The sequence below is a fragment of the Polypterus senegalus genome, chromosome 3 (genome assembly GCF_016835505.1).
Source record: "Polypterus senegalus isolate Bchr_013 chromosome 3, ASM1683550v1, whole genome shotgun sequence".
Classification (NCBI taxonomy): Eukaryota; Metazoa; Chordata; class Cladistia; order Polypteriformes; family Polypteridae; genus Polypterus; species Polypterus senegalus.
In genome coordinates, this window is record NC_053156.1 from 21,001,900 (window position 1) to 21,017,507 (window position 15,608).

Below are 15,608 nucleotides of genomic sequence, written 5' to 3' on the forward strand. Positions count from 1 at the left end.
CCTCCTTCGCTGGGACATGTCACCAATGGGGGCTAAATGAACAAATCAGGAAGGTCATGACAACGAACAATGGAATAACGAGAGAGACGGTCCTTACCTGTCTCGACTCTGCAGTGGACTGCTAGTGTGGACAGGTGTAGGTGGTCCTGAATATTCAGAGGGCGTGGAGCAGATGATTCGAGCCTCTCGGTGAAACCTTCTCAATGATCCGTGTGCCACGGGCTCCCGCCAAGTCACACCTTCGACAGGGACGACCCCTGGGACATCTGAACAGAGACAAGGGACAAGGGACACAAAGGCAGGCTGAGACATCACTCATCTGCTGGCCGCCCATCCGCGGCTACTCACTCCAGAACATAGACAACAAAGTTTGGTGGTCTGTCAGTGTTTCCAGGATGCTGTAATCTGTACTTGACTGTTTTTTTGGGGGGATTTCATCCCCTCAATGAGTACGAGATCAGCTAAAACACTGTGAACATCAATTAGAGGAGATGCCGGCCAGTATGGAGATGGAATATTGGATTAATAATAATAAGAAGAAGAATTCTTTACATTTATATAGCGCCTTTCTCACTACTCAAAACATTTCAGTGAGGGGGGAGCCACGTCACCCTCCACAAATGTGCAGCGTCCACCTGAATGATGCGATGGCAGCCATTTTGGGCCAGCATGCTCACCACACATGAGCTATTAGGTTGTGAAGGGGAGACAGAAATAGCCAATTAGAGACCAGGGATGATTATACGGCCAGAATGACTAGGTCATGGTGGGCAGTTAAGCCTGAACATCAAGATACCCCTCTACTCTTAATGAAGGATGCCCAGAGATCTTTAATGAGCAGGAAGGGTCAGGACCTCAACTGAAGGACAGCACAGTGTCCCCCACACACAGACCACAGGGTTAAGCGCCCCCTGCTGGTCTCGACAGTAAAACACTTTAACACCAGAATCCCTGAAGCCTACTAAAAAAATCGTAATGCTGGGCCACCTTAAATTCCTTCGCACCTCCTCATCAGCGTCTTTTGTTTTGCAAACGTGTCAATCAGCACAAGCAGTCGGCTAACCGGCGCAGCTGAAGGTCTCTTTATCTGGGTGTGTGAGGTGTCTGGAACTGGAAACGGAAAATATCTCGTGATTTGGAATACATACACGTCATGTGTGCTCCGTGTCTACAACTTCTTCTTCTTTTGGCTGCTCCCGTTAGGGATTGACACAGCGCATCATCTTCCTCCATATCTTTCTGTCCTCTACATCTTGCTCTGTCACCCCCATCACCTGCATGTCCTCTCTCACCACATTCATAAACTTTCTGTTAGGCCTTCCTCTTTTTCTCTTCCCTGGCAGCTCTATCCTTAGCACCCTTCTCTCATTATACTCACCATCTCTCTTCTGCACATGTCCAAACCAATGCAATCTCACCTCTCTGACTTTGTCTCCCAACTGTCCCACCTGAGCTGACCCTCGAATGTCCTCATTTCTAATCCTGTCCATCCTCGTCACACCCAATTCAAATCTAAGCATCTTTAACTCTGCTACCTCCAGCTTTCTGGTCAGTGCCACCGTCTACAACCCATATAACATAGCTGGTCTCACTACCGTCCTGTAGACCTTCCCTTTCACTCTTGCTGATACCCGTCTGTCACAAATCACTCCTGACACTCTTCTCCACTACTCTCAGTACAGATCACAATGTCATGAGCAAACATCACAGACTCCTGTCTAATCTCGTCTGTCAACAACAATCTGTGGAAATGTAGTTTGACAGGAAATGCCAGGCACATACCTAAAACAGAGTCTTTATCCATGTGATTGTATAGGGTGGTCCAGATCTAATTATGCAATTTTCATTACGCTATAACTTATTAAGTTTATTACATAGAAAATCACCCGAAAAATCCCAGACCATCGAGAAACTGTGAGAACTGACAACATGAAGAATCATCTCCGCGCCGAACTGGAATTGTACTCGCATAAATCAAAGTCATCCAGATGATCTGGATCTGCATAATTAGATCTGGACCACCCTGTAGTAATGACGTGAAGCGTAGAACGAGTCAATCAGCACAAATTTAAGGTGGTCCGGCATTACGACTTTTTCTGTAGGCTTCAGGGTTTCCAGTGTTAACGACAACAGAGAGTCACGACCTCATCTGGAGGACGGCACCATTTTTACAGCACAGTGTCCCCCGCCATCACTACACTGGGACATTGGGGTCCACATTGACAGACCACAGCTGGCCTCATCAACTCCTCTTCCAGTAGCAAACCAAGTCCTGTTTGGTCTCCCATTGAAGTCCCAACTGGGCCTGAGCAGGCTTAGCTGCAGGTGGGTGACCTCCTCGGAAGTACGGCTGGTAGGGCTGCTGGCTAATAACGGGTTAGCTGGGTTAGTCAGATTGGTTAGATGGACGAATGCACGGAATGAAACATGATTAGTGTGGCCTGCAGGGGGCGTCTAAGACACTACACCGACACGAGTCTCAGGTTCAAAGACTACTTAATATATATAGGGCAGGCCTCCTCCTCTTCCTCTTCCTCTTCCACAATTTAATACAATTCAATTCTCCCCCCGTCACCTCCACGTCTCACCAGACAAGCATTGGGCTTCTCCTCTCCTGACTCAGTAGTGCAACGTGAAATGAGCGACATCTCGCATACACCTGGATATCATATATAAGTATACAGTATATGTCATATATATAAATCGTGATATACATCGAGATAAACATTATACATTGGTAAATATTTTATATGTCTTCATTTGTTATGGTAAAGAGTGAGGAAGCTGGAAAAAACAGTTTTCCACCCCCAGAGTTTTGTTGATAAGGAAAAACCACTTGGGTCATGCTGATGGCTTTATGCCAAAAAGAGAAGACCATCCCTCTCTCTCATGCCATCATGCCACACAGAGAAGAGCACCTTTCTCTCTCTTGCCCTCATGCCATGAAGAGAAAGACCACCTCTCTCTCACTGGCCATCATGTAACAAAGAGAAGGCCACCTCTCTCTCTTTTGAAATTGTGCCATGAAGAGCAGACCACCTCTCTGTCTCTTTCCTTCATGCCATGAAGAGCAGACCATTTCTCCATGATGAAGACCGCTCTAACTCGGCAGCCATTTTGAGTGTGGCATGTGGCCCCCATGGTTGCCTTGGCCATTGATACACAAGAAGGCTGAGGGCTGGGATTCGAGACATTTAAGTTAAGGTCTCCACAAGTTGGGGGGCTCCAGGACCTGGGAGTACTTCTGGTGCATCTGCACTGTAGTGAGGAAGCACTTGCATGGAAGGAGAAACCTCCATTTTGCAGGGTTGCTTCCTACCCAACAGCCCCCTCTAGTGGTCCCCAGAACGACAGCACCCATGCAGCCCAGCGGGTGTCCGCCACAGGACAGGGGTAATGCACAGTCCTGGGAGGTGGTGACCACCTGGCCTTCCATTATATCTTCTTGTCTAGGGAAGGGGGCACGGACTCTCCTGGTCAGGATGGCAGCCTGTCCTTGCCTTCCATCACAACAGATAACAGGAAAAATGTCTGGTTGGGCTGCTGAACGTCGGAATCTTTCAAAGGATGGATGGACAGATGGTAGGACAGATAAAGGAATGAGATATCAGAAGAAAGGATAAGTGAATAGCAGGACAGAGTTATGGATTATCAGATTTATGGGTAGGTGAACAGCCAGATGATTGAAAGAGTGGGGAGGTGAGGGGATAAGAGAACAGACTGATGGACAGATGTTTGGCCAAATCATTGGTGGGATTACTAGCTGGATGACTGCTTGGGAAGAAAGCAGAGAAAGGGAGCAGGTAAGAGTCACCGATGGGTTACCGGATGGACAGACACTTGATTAGACGACCGAATGGATAGAGTGGTGAGTTGTAGAACGATTGCGGTGTGAATGTATGGACTGTTGGAATGGATGGCTGGTTGGATTGAAGGATGTTCTGTAAGGAAGGCCGGGTGGAGTAAATGGATAGATGAACAGATGATGGACAGACAGAAGGAAGGCTGAGCAGTGGCACGTCAGACACAGGCTCCAAATGATACAATTAAAGTCGCTGCTTTGCACAGGAATTCTGGGTAACTTTTCCTTGCACTCGTACCCACTGCCAACTTTGAAGCATGAGCAGGAGACACAGGAGTCCCGAGTCAAGCAAAGAGCATATGTCCACTCTGCAGCTGATCCACCAATCAAAAGACGGTACTCATTAGAGCCCGCCCCCTCAACTTTGACGAGTCAAGTGACAGTTTTCAATTCAAGACGTACTTCTTGTTGCATTTAGAGGAATATTATGGGAAAAATTAAACAAATTAGCAGCAAAAACATATTTGGTAACACATTTATTTATTTATGCTCACCTCTTATGCTCTTTTTCTTTTTGTAATGTCACATTTCACAGTCCTTTTACTTATTGCTGTATTTATGTCATTTTGTCTGTAATATTCCTTGAAGCATAACATGAAATGCGGCTTGAATTTAAAGCTGTCACTTTCACTTGTCAAAGCTGAGAGGGGCGGGCTCTAGTGAGTGCTGTGTTTTAATTGGTGAATCGTTGACACTCCAGACTTAAACCATCAGATGCCACATTTGCAGCCGACACTTCAGATGCAGGCACCCAATAATGAACTTGGAGTTCATACAATTAAAGTCGCCGCTTGCACTGGAATTCTGGGTAACGTTTTCTTGCACCCGTAGCTGACACCAACAGTGCCAACTATAAGCAAGCGCGGGAGCCACAGGAGTCCCTAAGTTAAGAAAAGCACACACGCCCACTCTGTGTGCGATTCACCAATCAAAAAACGGTGCTCGCTAGAGCCCGCCCCTCAGCTCTGATGAGTGACAGTCAGTCAGCCAGTTTGAAGGCTGCTTAGTCCTGAACAGGGGCTGCTGGTGCTGATCCCAGCTATAACCGGGCGCAAAGCAGGAACAAACCCTGGACGGGGTGCCAGTCTATCACAGGGCATACACACACACACACATACTGTACACACACAAGAGGACAATTTAGGGTTGCCAGATCACCTAACCTGCATGTCTTTGGACTGTGGGAGCAAACCCACTCAGACACGAGGAGAACATGCAAACTCCATGCAGGGAGTACCCAGGTGGGACGTGAACCCTTACTGTGAGGCAGCAGCACTACCAACTGCGCCACCGTGCTGCCACGAGTGAAACTGACACTTTCAAGTTCATTTCTTGTTGCATTTGCACTTTGAACTAAAAGCTGTCCGTTTCCCTCATTATGGCACCCCTAGTTGCCCCCCTGACTCAGAGTTGGCACAGAGTACCCACCTCTTTTATAGCGCTCCGCCCGGTCCTCAGCCACAGCCTGCTGATATTCTTCCACACCGCTGCCCTTTGGAGGCACGTCACAAGGTCCGGGGGTCCTGGAGGGTGGTGGCACAGGGGAGGTCGACTCTGACTGGTAGCCGGATCCATAACCCCGGCTGTCGGTGGAGGAGAGGGTGCGAGAAGACGGTGGGGCTTGGTAAGGGGAGCAGGCACAGGCTCTTGGTGTCTGGTAGCCGTTGTTGCTGTACTTGACCTCGGGGCAGTGGGCCGTGTGAGGCAGAGGGGCTGATGGCTCGATATACACTGGTTGCTCTGGAGGAAGGCGCTCATAGTTAAAGGCGGTGACCTCATGACCCTGAGGCGAGTGCCGGTGCCCGTAATGTTCGGCTGCCATCACCAAGGGGGTCGGTTGGGACCCATGCGGATATCGAGGGGAGACGGCGACTTTCGGGTGCCACATCTCCACGTCTCTGTCTCTCAAGTGGCTCCCTTCCCAAGGATAGCTGGGCTCTCGACTCAATGCGGCGTCTCTCTCGGCATGAAGACCGCCCTCCCAGTGTAGCCCCGCCTCCCTTCGGAACTCCACCTCCCGGTCCCTGTGGTTGTCCATTTCCCAGTGCAGCCCCGCCTCCTGATCCCGGTGCCGGCCCGCCTCCCAGTGTGGCCCCTCTCTGTCAAGCCTGAGAGTGTGAAAGCTGGAGTGGCTGGAGTCTTCCCGGGAAGAAGGGGTGCTAATGAGCCGGCAGTCTCGGCAGGCACAAGGAGTTGGCGTCAGGCTGAGGGGCTGCCCTTCCACGATCAGAAGCTCTCTGTAAGGATTGGGGGGCTGGTGCCGAGAGTGGTAAGGGGCATATTCCTCTCGGCAGCACACTCGGTGGGGCATGCTGGGAGGATGGGAGTATTCCAAAGAGTATGGATGAAGATGGCGACTTGGACCCTCAGAATAGGACCGGTGAAGGCAGCGCGACTGCTGCGGCTGAGGCTTGTCCCAGAGTTCATCCTGGTGGTGCAGAGTGGCACGGTGCTGGCACAGCTCAAGATGTCCTGGTGGGAGTCCGTTTCTCTCCAGGCCAAAGCAGGAGCCGTTGGGGAGTCGTTCACACGTAATCTCTCGGCAGTGCTGTGAGCGGTAGCCGACTCTGCAGGAGCAAGAGCGGGCCAGGCGCAACGTCCCGAGCCTCTCCGTGTCGGCTTGGATGTCACCGTCGTCCAAGATGGCCGTCTCCCGTTCCCGTTCTGGTGCTCCTCTCACCCCAAATCCTCCCAGTAACCGGTCGAGCTCTTCCTTTTCTGACCGGGATGGAGGTGCTGGACGAGACGGTGGATCTTCCAGCCTTTCGGTGGGAGCAGATGAGTGTCCAGAATCCGTACTTAAAGATAAGAGGTGGCTGTGCTCAATGCTGCCGGGGCTTCCATTCGAGGTCAGAGAGCCGGGGCTGCGCTTCTTCTTCACCTGGGCATAAAGGCTGCCGTCCAGCGGACCTCGGGTGTGGGAGATGTCTACAAGACAGAGGAGAAGCAGAAACAACGACATGACATGAAATCTGCCAGTCTTACCAAGGTCAGCAAGGATATGAGACAGCAACGTCATGAAAGCCCCCCGAGTCAGCTGACACACAGGCGGCAGGGGATGTGGAGAGAGAGAGAGAGAGAGAGAGAGAGAGAGAGAGAGAGAGAGAGTAGAAATGAAAGGCACTATATAATAGATAGATAGATAGATAGATAGATAGATAGATAGATAGATAGATAGATAGATAGATAGATAGATAGATAGATAGGAAGGCACTATAATATATAGATAGATAGATAGATAGATAGATATGAAAGGCACTATATAATACATAGATAGATAGATAGATAGATAGATATGAAAGGCACTATATAATAGATTGATAGATAGATAGATGTGAAAGGCACTATATAATAGATAGATAGATAGATAGATAGATAGATAGATAGATAGATAGATAGATAGATAGATATGGTGCTAGGAAACAAGGACAGACATCTTGGAAGGATTCATACCCGGCCAGGAGGCCATTATGGGAGGATCAGGCTCACTCACCAGGAGCAGTTCATTATAAGGTATGGTGGGTGGCAGTTTTCTTCAGAGCTAAACCTGATCAGGACACCTTCAGGGTGGCATGAGAGTTGGAGTCCGGAGATGCAGCCCTTTTGGGGTCTTTGGGGACTGACAAGGTTTTCATGTGACCTTGAAATGCTTCAGAAGACTTGGACAGAAGAAGCAGTTTGACAGTCTAACTTAAAAATTCTTTCTTTCTTTCCTTTTTTTTTACATACTGAACCTTTTCTTGGTGCCCAACTTGTTTGTTTTTACTGTCGACTGGGGAGCTTGAGTGTAGGGTGGGTATGGAATGAAGAGGTTAAGTACGGTTTGGCATGGCCGAGTCCCGAATTGGCTCCAGCACAGCCGCAGTCTGTAACTTGCTCAGGGACGTTGCTCTGTTGTGGTTATGCTGGATTGAAGAAGAACTCGACACGATTTGGTCGCTGAACTGTGATAAGACCTTCAGCTCGATCGATTTATGGTGTCACACCCGAGATGTGAGGTTTGATGCCAGAGCAGTAAACTAAGGCTAAAATATGACCTTTGTTATAAGTTGGAAAACAGTCCAGGATTTCATTAAAATTAAAAAGTGTATGTTACAATCACCCATGCGGATGACATTATGAGACATCGTACACAAAGTGATTAAAACAGTAGAAAGTTCCGGAACAAAAACAGTGAATTGTTTAGGAGGTCCATATAAAACAGCAACTATAGCAGGTGAAGGCCCGCAGTTAACAATTCAAAGGAAGGAAACTCTAGGAGAGGAATCGGGGATAATTTTAGGTCTTTGTGGTGAATTATTGCGAGACCACCTGCCCTCCCAGAAGAATGGGATTTAGAGATGCAGACAAACCGCGGAGGGAGGGAGCGCTCGATTCAGATGAAGATAATCAACAAAGATGAAAAACGAGATGTCAACCTCATAGCCTTGTTGGCTACACTGGCTGCAGGTTTTTGGGGGCTGGGTTGTCTCGGGACCCCTGCAGATTTTGTTTTTTTTTTTTTTCCTCTAGCTCCCTGGAGTTATTTTTTTCCATTCTCCTGGCCATCAGACCTTACTTTTATTCTTTGTTACTTATCTTATTTTTATTCTTCTTGTAAAGCACTTTGAGCTTCATCACTTATATGAAAATGTGCTCTAGAAGTTAATGTTATTGTTGTTGATGGCCGCTCTCTTAATGAGTGATAATGGACTTGACTTCATGTGCTTTCATCCAAGTGGACGTCTCTGAAGATCCCGAGCCATTCATTCTCTTGTTCTTCCCTTAACCAGCAGCAAAACAACAACGAGACGCCAAAGCGGGCAACCTCAAGACCCGAGTGTCTACCATACAATATCTGAATCAATCAAATATCTGAGGGGATTAAAAAAAGAATTGCAGGTCCGAGGAATTTCGATGTGTCCCGGGGGACTAAGCAACACCAATCGTGTAACACGTCTTGTGTGGCTGGCGGAGAGCTTTGAGAAGACGTTGACTTCAATAACGCGTGTCGGCATCGGCAAGAAGGGACTTTGAATTAAGAATCTGGTTGGAGTGAAAATGGTGGCCTACAGGAACAGAGCCTGAGACCCCCTGAGTTGGCTGGTCAGGCGTTGAACTCACGTTGCATCTTGTCGTTGTTTGGCTGCTGAGGTGGAAACAAATAATAATAATAACACTTAAGAGTGGTGATTGGTTACTAATTAAGAAAGATGGTCTCCAAAAACCTGCGGTGACTTACACTCTGTGGCCAAAAGTACATGGACCCCCCTCGAAATGGTTGAGTTCGGGTGCTTTATTGTTAATGGACTCATCACATCAGCACATAGCCATGAAATCTTCATGGACCAACAATGGCTCATCCTGAAGAGCTCATTGGCATTAAACCTGGCACTGTCATGGGATGCCACCTTTGCCACAAGTCAGTATGTGAAATGTTTTGCTCTGCTAGATCTGCCCACTCAACTGCACAGTAGGTGAAGTGGAAGACATGGAGAAACAACAACACCTCAGCCATGAAGTGGTAGACCCCACAAACTGGCAGAGTGGGGCCACCGAGTGCTAAAGTGTGTAAAAATCGACTGTCATCTGTGGCATCACTCAAGACAAAACTTCCAAACTACGTGCCTCTGGAAGCAACATCAGCACAACAACTGAGCGCCGGGAGCTTCATTAAATGGGCCTGCATGGCCAAGCAGCTGCACTCAGGTCTAAGTTCACTCTGCACAATGCCAGCTGTCAACTGGGGTGGCATAAAGCAGGTCACCTCTGATCCCAGCCACAGAGCAAGAAGGTCCAACGTAAAACGTAATGGCGAGTTTTGTCAAAGCTTACAGACAATTACCGTCAACTTCAGCCCTGAAAGCGTTAATAAATACGGGGGTGATGCCAATGCAGTGTACCCCTGAACTCCCCAAGGAGCGTTTCTTCAGTTCATTTTTTGGGGTCAAGGGAACACCAGGGTGACATCTTACCTTCCAAGCTGTCTTGGTGATGCAGGTTGAAATTCTCATACGAGTCCCAGCGCACCGTCGGGTCGGAGGTGTTGTAGTCCACACTGACTGCTGGGTCATTCTTGATTACGTCCCGACCTGCAAAATTAAACACATAATTGCAACGGTTTTACAAATAGAGGAAGCAATCTGAAGAGATCTGGAGCACAAATAAATGACAGGCGCCCTGGTGACATCTGTGATGAGTGGTCTGTGGCGCAGGGCTTTATTTAAATAGATCACCAACTCCCGGTAGCGTACAGGCTCAGAGTCGGGCGCGGGTGTGCGTAAGTGTGCCCCACTCCGGGGATGGTTGGGGTGATCACTGGCACACTGAGTGTCAAGTCAGGTGTCTCATTGTGGCACACCTTCACCCAATCCAGCCAGTGTAAGAGGAGGACATGAGGGGGGGAAACAGAAAAAAGGTTTTAGAGACGAAAAGAGAGCAGAGGGTAATGGGTGAAGAATAAGGGCAGGAGTGCCAGGAGAGCCAGCGTGACAGAAGGAAGTGGGGATGGAGTGTGTGGCCGGCGCTCGAGATGGGCCTGAGGGTTACTGAAGGAAATGACTGGCATCTACCCTGAATGACTGCCACGCAAGGCCAAGTGGGGGCTTGGAGGCGCCCTGTAGATGCAGTAGGGGGTCCCCGAGTAGATCAGAGGCTTGTCTGTGCCTCTCCACGCTGTGAGACCCCAACAGGGTCAGTTTTAGAAGGATGCACCAGGGCTCGTGCATTTCAACCTCAGCTTCATGGATTAGTTATGGATTCATTTATCGGCTTGTTTTAATCTCTCGTATTGGATTATTGATTTATTTAAAGAAGAATTGCACTGCACTCTTTATTTGGATTGTTTTAATAAAAGCACTAAGCACTGATGCGCCTAAACTCCTTGCTATGCGGTAAAAAATACCATAACAAGACAAATTAATTAATTTTATTTATTATTCCATTTTATTTATTGATATATATAAAAGCCAAATACCACAGACTCACTCATCACGAAACCTCCCGAACCATCAGGACTTGGGAATTGAAAATTGGAATGCAGGTTACCCTTGGCCCATAGGTGCTCGCTAAGAAACGGTTTGAAAAATTTTGTGGTCCAAGAGTGAAATTTCTTATAGTTTTTTTAGATCCGTTTGTATGTCTGTCCGCTTTTCACAACACAACTACTTAACGGATTTCTTCTTCTTCTTTCGGCTGCTCCCATTAGGGGTCGCCACAGCGGATCATCTGGTTCCATATCTTCCTGTCCTCGTCATTTTACTGTGTCACCCCCATCACCTGCATGTCCTCTCTCACCACATCCATAAAACCTCTCTTAGGCCTTCCTCTTCTCCTCTTGCCTGTCAGCTCTATCCTTAGCACCCTTCTCTCATTATACTCATGATTTCTCCTCCGCTGCACATGTCCAAACCAACGCTATCTCGCCTCTCTGACTTTGTCAACCAACTTCAGCTGACCCTCTAATGTCCTCATTTCTAATCCTGTCCATCCTCATCACACCCAATGCAAATCTTAGCATCTTTAACTCTGACACCTCCAGCTCTGTCTCCTGTGCCACCGTCTCCAGCCCATATACCATAGCTGGTCTCACTACCGTCCTGTAGATCTTCCCTTTCACTCTTGCTGATACCCATCTGTCACAAGTCACTCCTGACACTCTTCTCCACTCACTCCACCCTGCCTGCACTCTCTTCTTCAGCTCTCGTCCACAATCCCCATTACTCTGTACTGTTGATCCCAAGTATTTAAACTCCTCCACCTTCACCATCTCTACTCCCTCACCCTCGCCATTCCACCGACCTCCCTCTCATTCACACATTTAGATCTGTTGTTTTTTTTCTATAATTTGCTTGAACATTCCGTTGATTTTGCGAAATTTCTCATCGCGTGAAGTATCATAGTTCGATTTATTAGGGCGAATCCAAGAGAGACTCATCGGGCAGCGGGGCCCTCCTCACTCACACGTCTGCCTTAACTCTGCTTCAGTTAGCGAACGAGAGAACTACTTAACGGATTTAGATTTTTTATTTTTCTATAATTTGCTTGAACATTCCGTTGATTTTGCGACCTTCTCATCGCGCTAAGAATCAGAGTTCAATTTATGAGCACAAATCCGAGAGAGACTCATGTGGTGTGGGGCCCTGCTCACACACGCATCTGCCTCGGGGTGTAGCCTTAACTCCGCTTAGTTAGCGAACAACAGAACTACTTAACGGATTTAGATTGGGTATTTTTCTAGAATTTGCTTGAACAATTTGCGACTTCTCTAGTCGAGCTAAGTACAGTGTATCATAGTTCACTTGTTATAGTGATTTATTCACGCTAATCAGAGACAGAGGCTGTGGGCCGAGGGGAGGGGCAAGCGTGACGTCAGGAGTAGAGAGCTGGGCGGGGCCTCCTCACTGTCCTGCATCACTAATACGTGGGCGAAGTCGCGGGGGACGGCTAGTTTATTTATGAAGCGCTTTAAAAACAACATGAAGGCTGAGCAAAGTGCTGTACAATAAAACCCAACATATCAGGCATACAATAACCAAAGGGGAAAAGAAACAGAAACACATAAGAGCTGAAGAGATTCAGAATAACAAGTAGAAAGACTATCAACATCTCATACTGGGTCAAAGGCCAGGGAGTACACGTAGATTTTTAAATAAGACAGCAAGTGAAGGAGCCGCCTCACGTGCAACGGCAAATCGTTTTGGAGCTGCAACTGAAGAAGTCCGATCCCCTCGGAGTTTGCGTCGTGGGGTCTGCTGAACTGAGGAGGCGAGATGGTACATACAGTTCCAACAGATAAAATTGGGAATTTAAAGGATTTATAAAATGGATTCAAATTAATTAATGAATTAATAGTTGTGAGATCTGGGTTTTATATCTTAAAGTAATTAAGCACATTTAGCAAAGTGCACTATATAATGTAAAAGCGCTTCTCGGTAAACTTAGGGCAGCTGAGACGGGATGCAAGCGGACTCCATTGGGCTGTTGATTTGCTGTATGAGGACGGCGTCAATAAAGAAAGGAGCTGAAAATGGCAAAGCAAACACGGACATGCTGGACATTAATGATCATTGATGGACTGAAAGCCAGAAGTCTACGTGACCATCATCATCAAATCCTTTCTGTCCATCCCGTGTTAATTAATGTTGACTTATTTTATTTTCTTACTGTGTCTTTTATTTTTCTATTCTTCATTTTGTAAAGCACTTTGAGGTACATTTTTTTGTATATAAATAAATGTTGTTGTTGATGTGTTTTTTGCTGACCGTGTTTACTTGTCATTTAGTACGCTTCATTTTGCCCCGTGTCTGGCTAGCAACTGGAAGCAGCCAATGATGATAAGAAACTTTATATGATGTAAGTGATCTAATTCTGTTACCTTTTACACCTCAACTAGCAGTAAAGGCGTGCATCTTGTTACAGAAGGCTGTGTGCGTCCAGTTACAGCGTCCGGTAATAGCAGTGCTCCCTCTCTCGAAGAGAATAAATGGGTTATGATTTAAACTTCCTCCTGCCTTGTTTTCCCTTGGAGGTTTTAGGTCACCCAGGGGGGTTGACGGTCGTTTCTTCCACAGTCCTCATCTACTCAGTTCAACTCGGTTATGGCGATTATCGACAATGTGGATTTCAAGAAGGTAGTGTGGAGCCAACCCGGAGCGTCACAGCTCCACACGACAGTCCAGCTTGCCATTCCAAGTGTTTGTGGCAAGAGGGAAACTCGGGAAAGAAAGAAAGAAAGAAAGAAAGAAAGAAAGAAAGAAAGAAAGAAAGAATTCACCTTTAATCTTCTCAGGCCCTGAAGAGAAAATGAATTCCACCTTCGCATCAGCTGGAAATCTGTCATCTGCATCGACAAACAGAATAAGAAAGAGACGTCAATGAAACCAAGCTACCCGTCTGAGGTCACTGTCACTGAAGAAGAAGACATTATGTTTATATGGTTCTCTTCTCACTACTAGCCCACCTGGAGGACGTGACGGTAGCCACGCTTGCGCCAGTACGCTCACCACACACTACTTGTTAGGTGGTGAAGGAGTGAGAGATAATTAGCCAATCAGAGACAGGGGATGATTAGGGGGACACAATGACAAGGCCATGGTGGGAAATTTAGCCAGGATATCTGGATAGACCCTACACTTTATGAAGGAAGCCCAAGGACAGGGAGTCTATGATTTTTTTATTTATATTCCATTCGAAGAACGGTGCCATTTTTTACAATCTGGTATCCCGGTCACTGCACTGGGGCATTGGGATCCACACACAAACACCACAGGGTTAGCGTCCCCTGCTGGCCTTGCCAACACCTCTTCTATCAGCAAACCAAACTTGCCCTGCTTGGTCTCCCAACCAAGTCCCGGCTGGGCCTGAGCATGCTTAGCTGCAGGTGGGTGACCTGTCGGGGTTCACTCGGGATCAGCAGAGGGCACTGACAGGGGAGGCCCACCCTACTTTGTCTATGACCTGGAAGTGCTTCCTAGAGGGGACGGAATGATACCATAAGCATTCCCGGGTCCGACATAAAAGGAAGCCCACTGCTACAGATGGGCGAGTTGGTGTTGGGAGGCAGCGGGAAATACTCGGCAGAGACCAAGAAGGAGGAAGGGATCATTTATTGGATAGTTAGTGACTTATTATTACTACTACTGTAATTAGACAAGAGGATTGTGAGAAGGTGCCTGAAACAAGGAACAAAAGTCTCGGATTTACTTCTATTACACGTCTGGTATATTGCTGGGACTGTGGTTTAGGGCTCTCTGGCGGCCTCTTGTGGTCACACCACAAAGACTCTGAAGGTGGAATTGCTGCTAAAGGGGCTTCCACGAAGTACTGAATTGAGGGGTCTGAATACCTTTAGGAAGAAGAGATTTCAGTTTTTGATTCGTAAAAAATTTGCACACCATCCTGGAAACACGTTCTCAATTCGCCGTTATGGGTTACCGAATGTGGCTTGACGGGTGTTAATCATCAATGTGTTCAATTTAAACCTTCAACAGGATAAAGTGTGTAGAAAATGGAGGCCCCCCCCATCCGAGTTCTTCCTGAATCCACTGTAGGTGGTGGGAGGCTCGGGCCATTCTGAGCAGCAAACGGCAGGTACCTGCACAAGCGTCGTCCAGCTCCCCTTTCCCAAACCACAGCTGGGCTCCATGGATGGTGCAAGTGTGGAACTGCACCCTGAAGACCACGTCACGGTCTGGAGACTTTGTACGACGGTGATAGCACTTCACCTGTAGGTGGAGAACAAGCACGGTCAGGTGGGCCCCCCCTGTTAATTCAACCCATGTAGGGACACTTACAGTATGTGGACCCTGTGGCTACTCTGATGGCAAACTACTCACCATTATGTCACCTTTCAGTAGGAGTGCTGGCTCGACGGTCACACACAACTTCCGGTTTCCCTGGTTCTGAGCGTTGCTAAGGAGAAACACATAGCGGGTATAAGCCTGGGCTGTGCCAATCCAATCCTCACCTCCCTCGACTAAGGTGGTCCACCCAGTGAGGGCGAGCCAAGGGCAGCATTTGTGACGGAGACACAAAGCCAGCAGCTGACCAGTGAGAACATTCGCCTCGATACTCACTAAATTCCTGACGTGTAGACGAGCTGCATGGACTGGTAGATCTTCAGAAAGGGGAAGTAGCCTGAAACAGAAGAGGATGATGGGACCAGATAAAGCGATTAGAGAGATCCGCAGGTGAGACACAAACAAATCAACCAACAACTGGGCTGGACCAGGTGAAGCAACACAGCTGCATGCCACATTACGAGTAA

The 15,608-nt window shown here is 47.7% G+C and overlaps 1 protein-coding gene across 4 annotated transcripts in view; it reads right to left on the reverse strand.

Moving 5' to 3' along the window:
* Nucleotides 1–15,608, reverse strand: part of LOC120524909 (tensin-2-like) — a 218,250-nt gene that overhangs the window by 14,090 nt on the left and 188,552 nt on the right. For all 4 annotated transcript variants that reach the window (XM_039746766.1, XM_039746765.1, XM_039746768.1 and 1 more), the window contains 7 exons: nt 15,418–15,478; nt 15,178–15,253; nt 14,937–15,066; nt 13,617–13,682; nt 9,817–9,933; nt 5,291–6,790; nt 98–266 (listed from right to left, as the gene is read on the reverse strand). In XM_039746766.1, the coding sequence (XP_039602700.1) occupies nt 98–266; nt 5,291–6,790; nt 9,817–9,933; nt 13,617–13,682; nt 14,937–15,066; nt 15,178–15,253; nt 15,418–15,478 (2,119 nt within the window). The remainder of the gene's footprint in view (nt 1–97; nt 267–5,290; nt 6,791–9,816; nt 9,934–13,616; nt 13,683–14,936; nt 15,067–15,177; nt 15,254–15,417; nt 15,479–15,608) is intronic.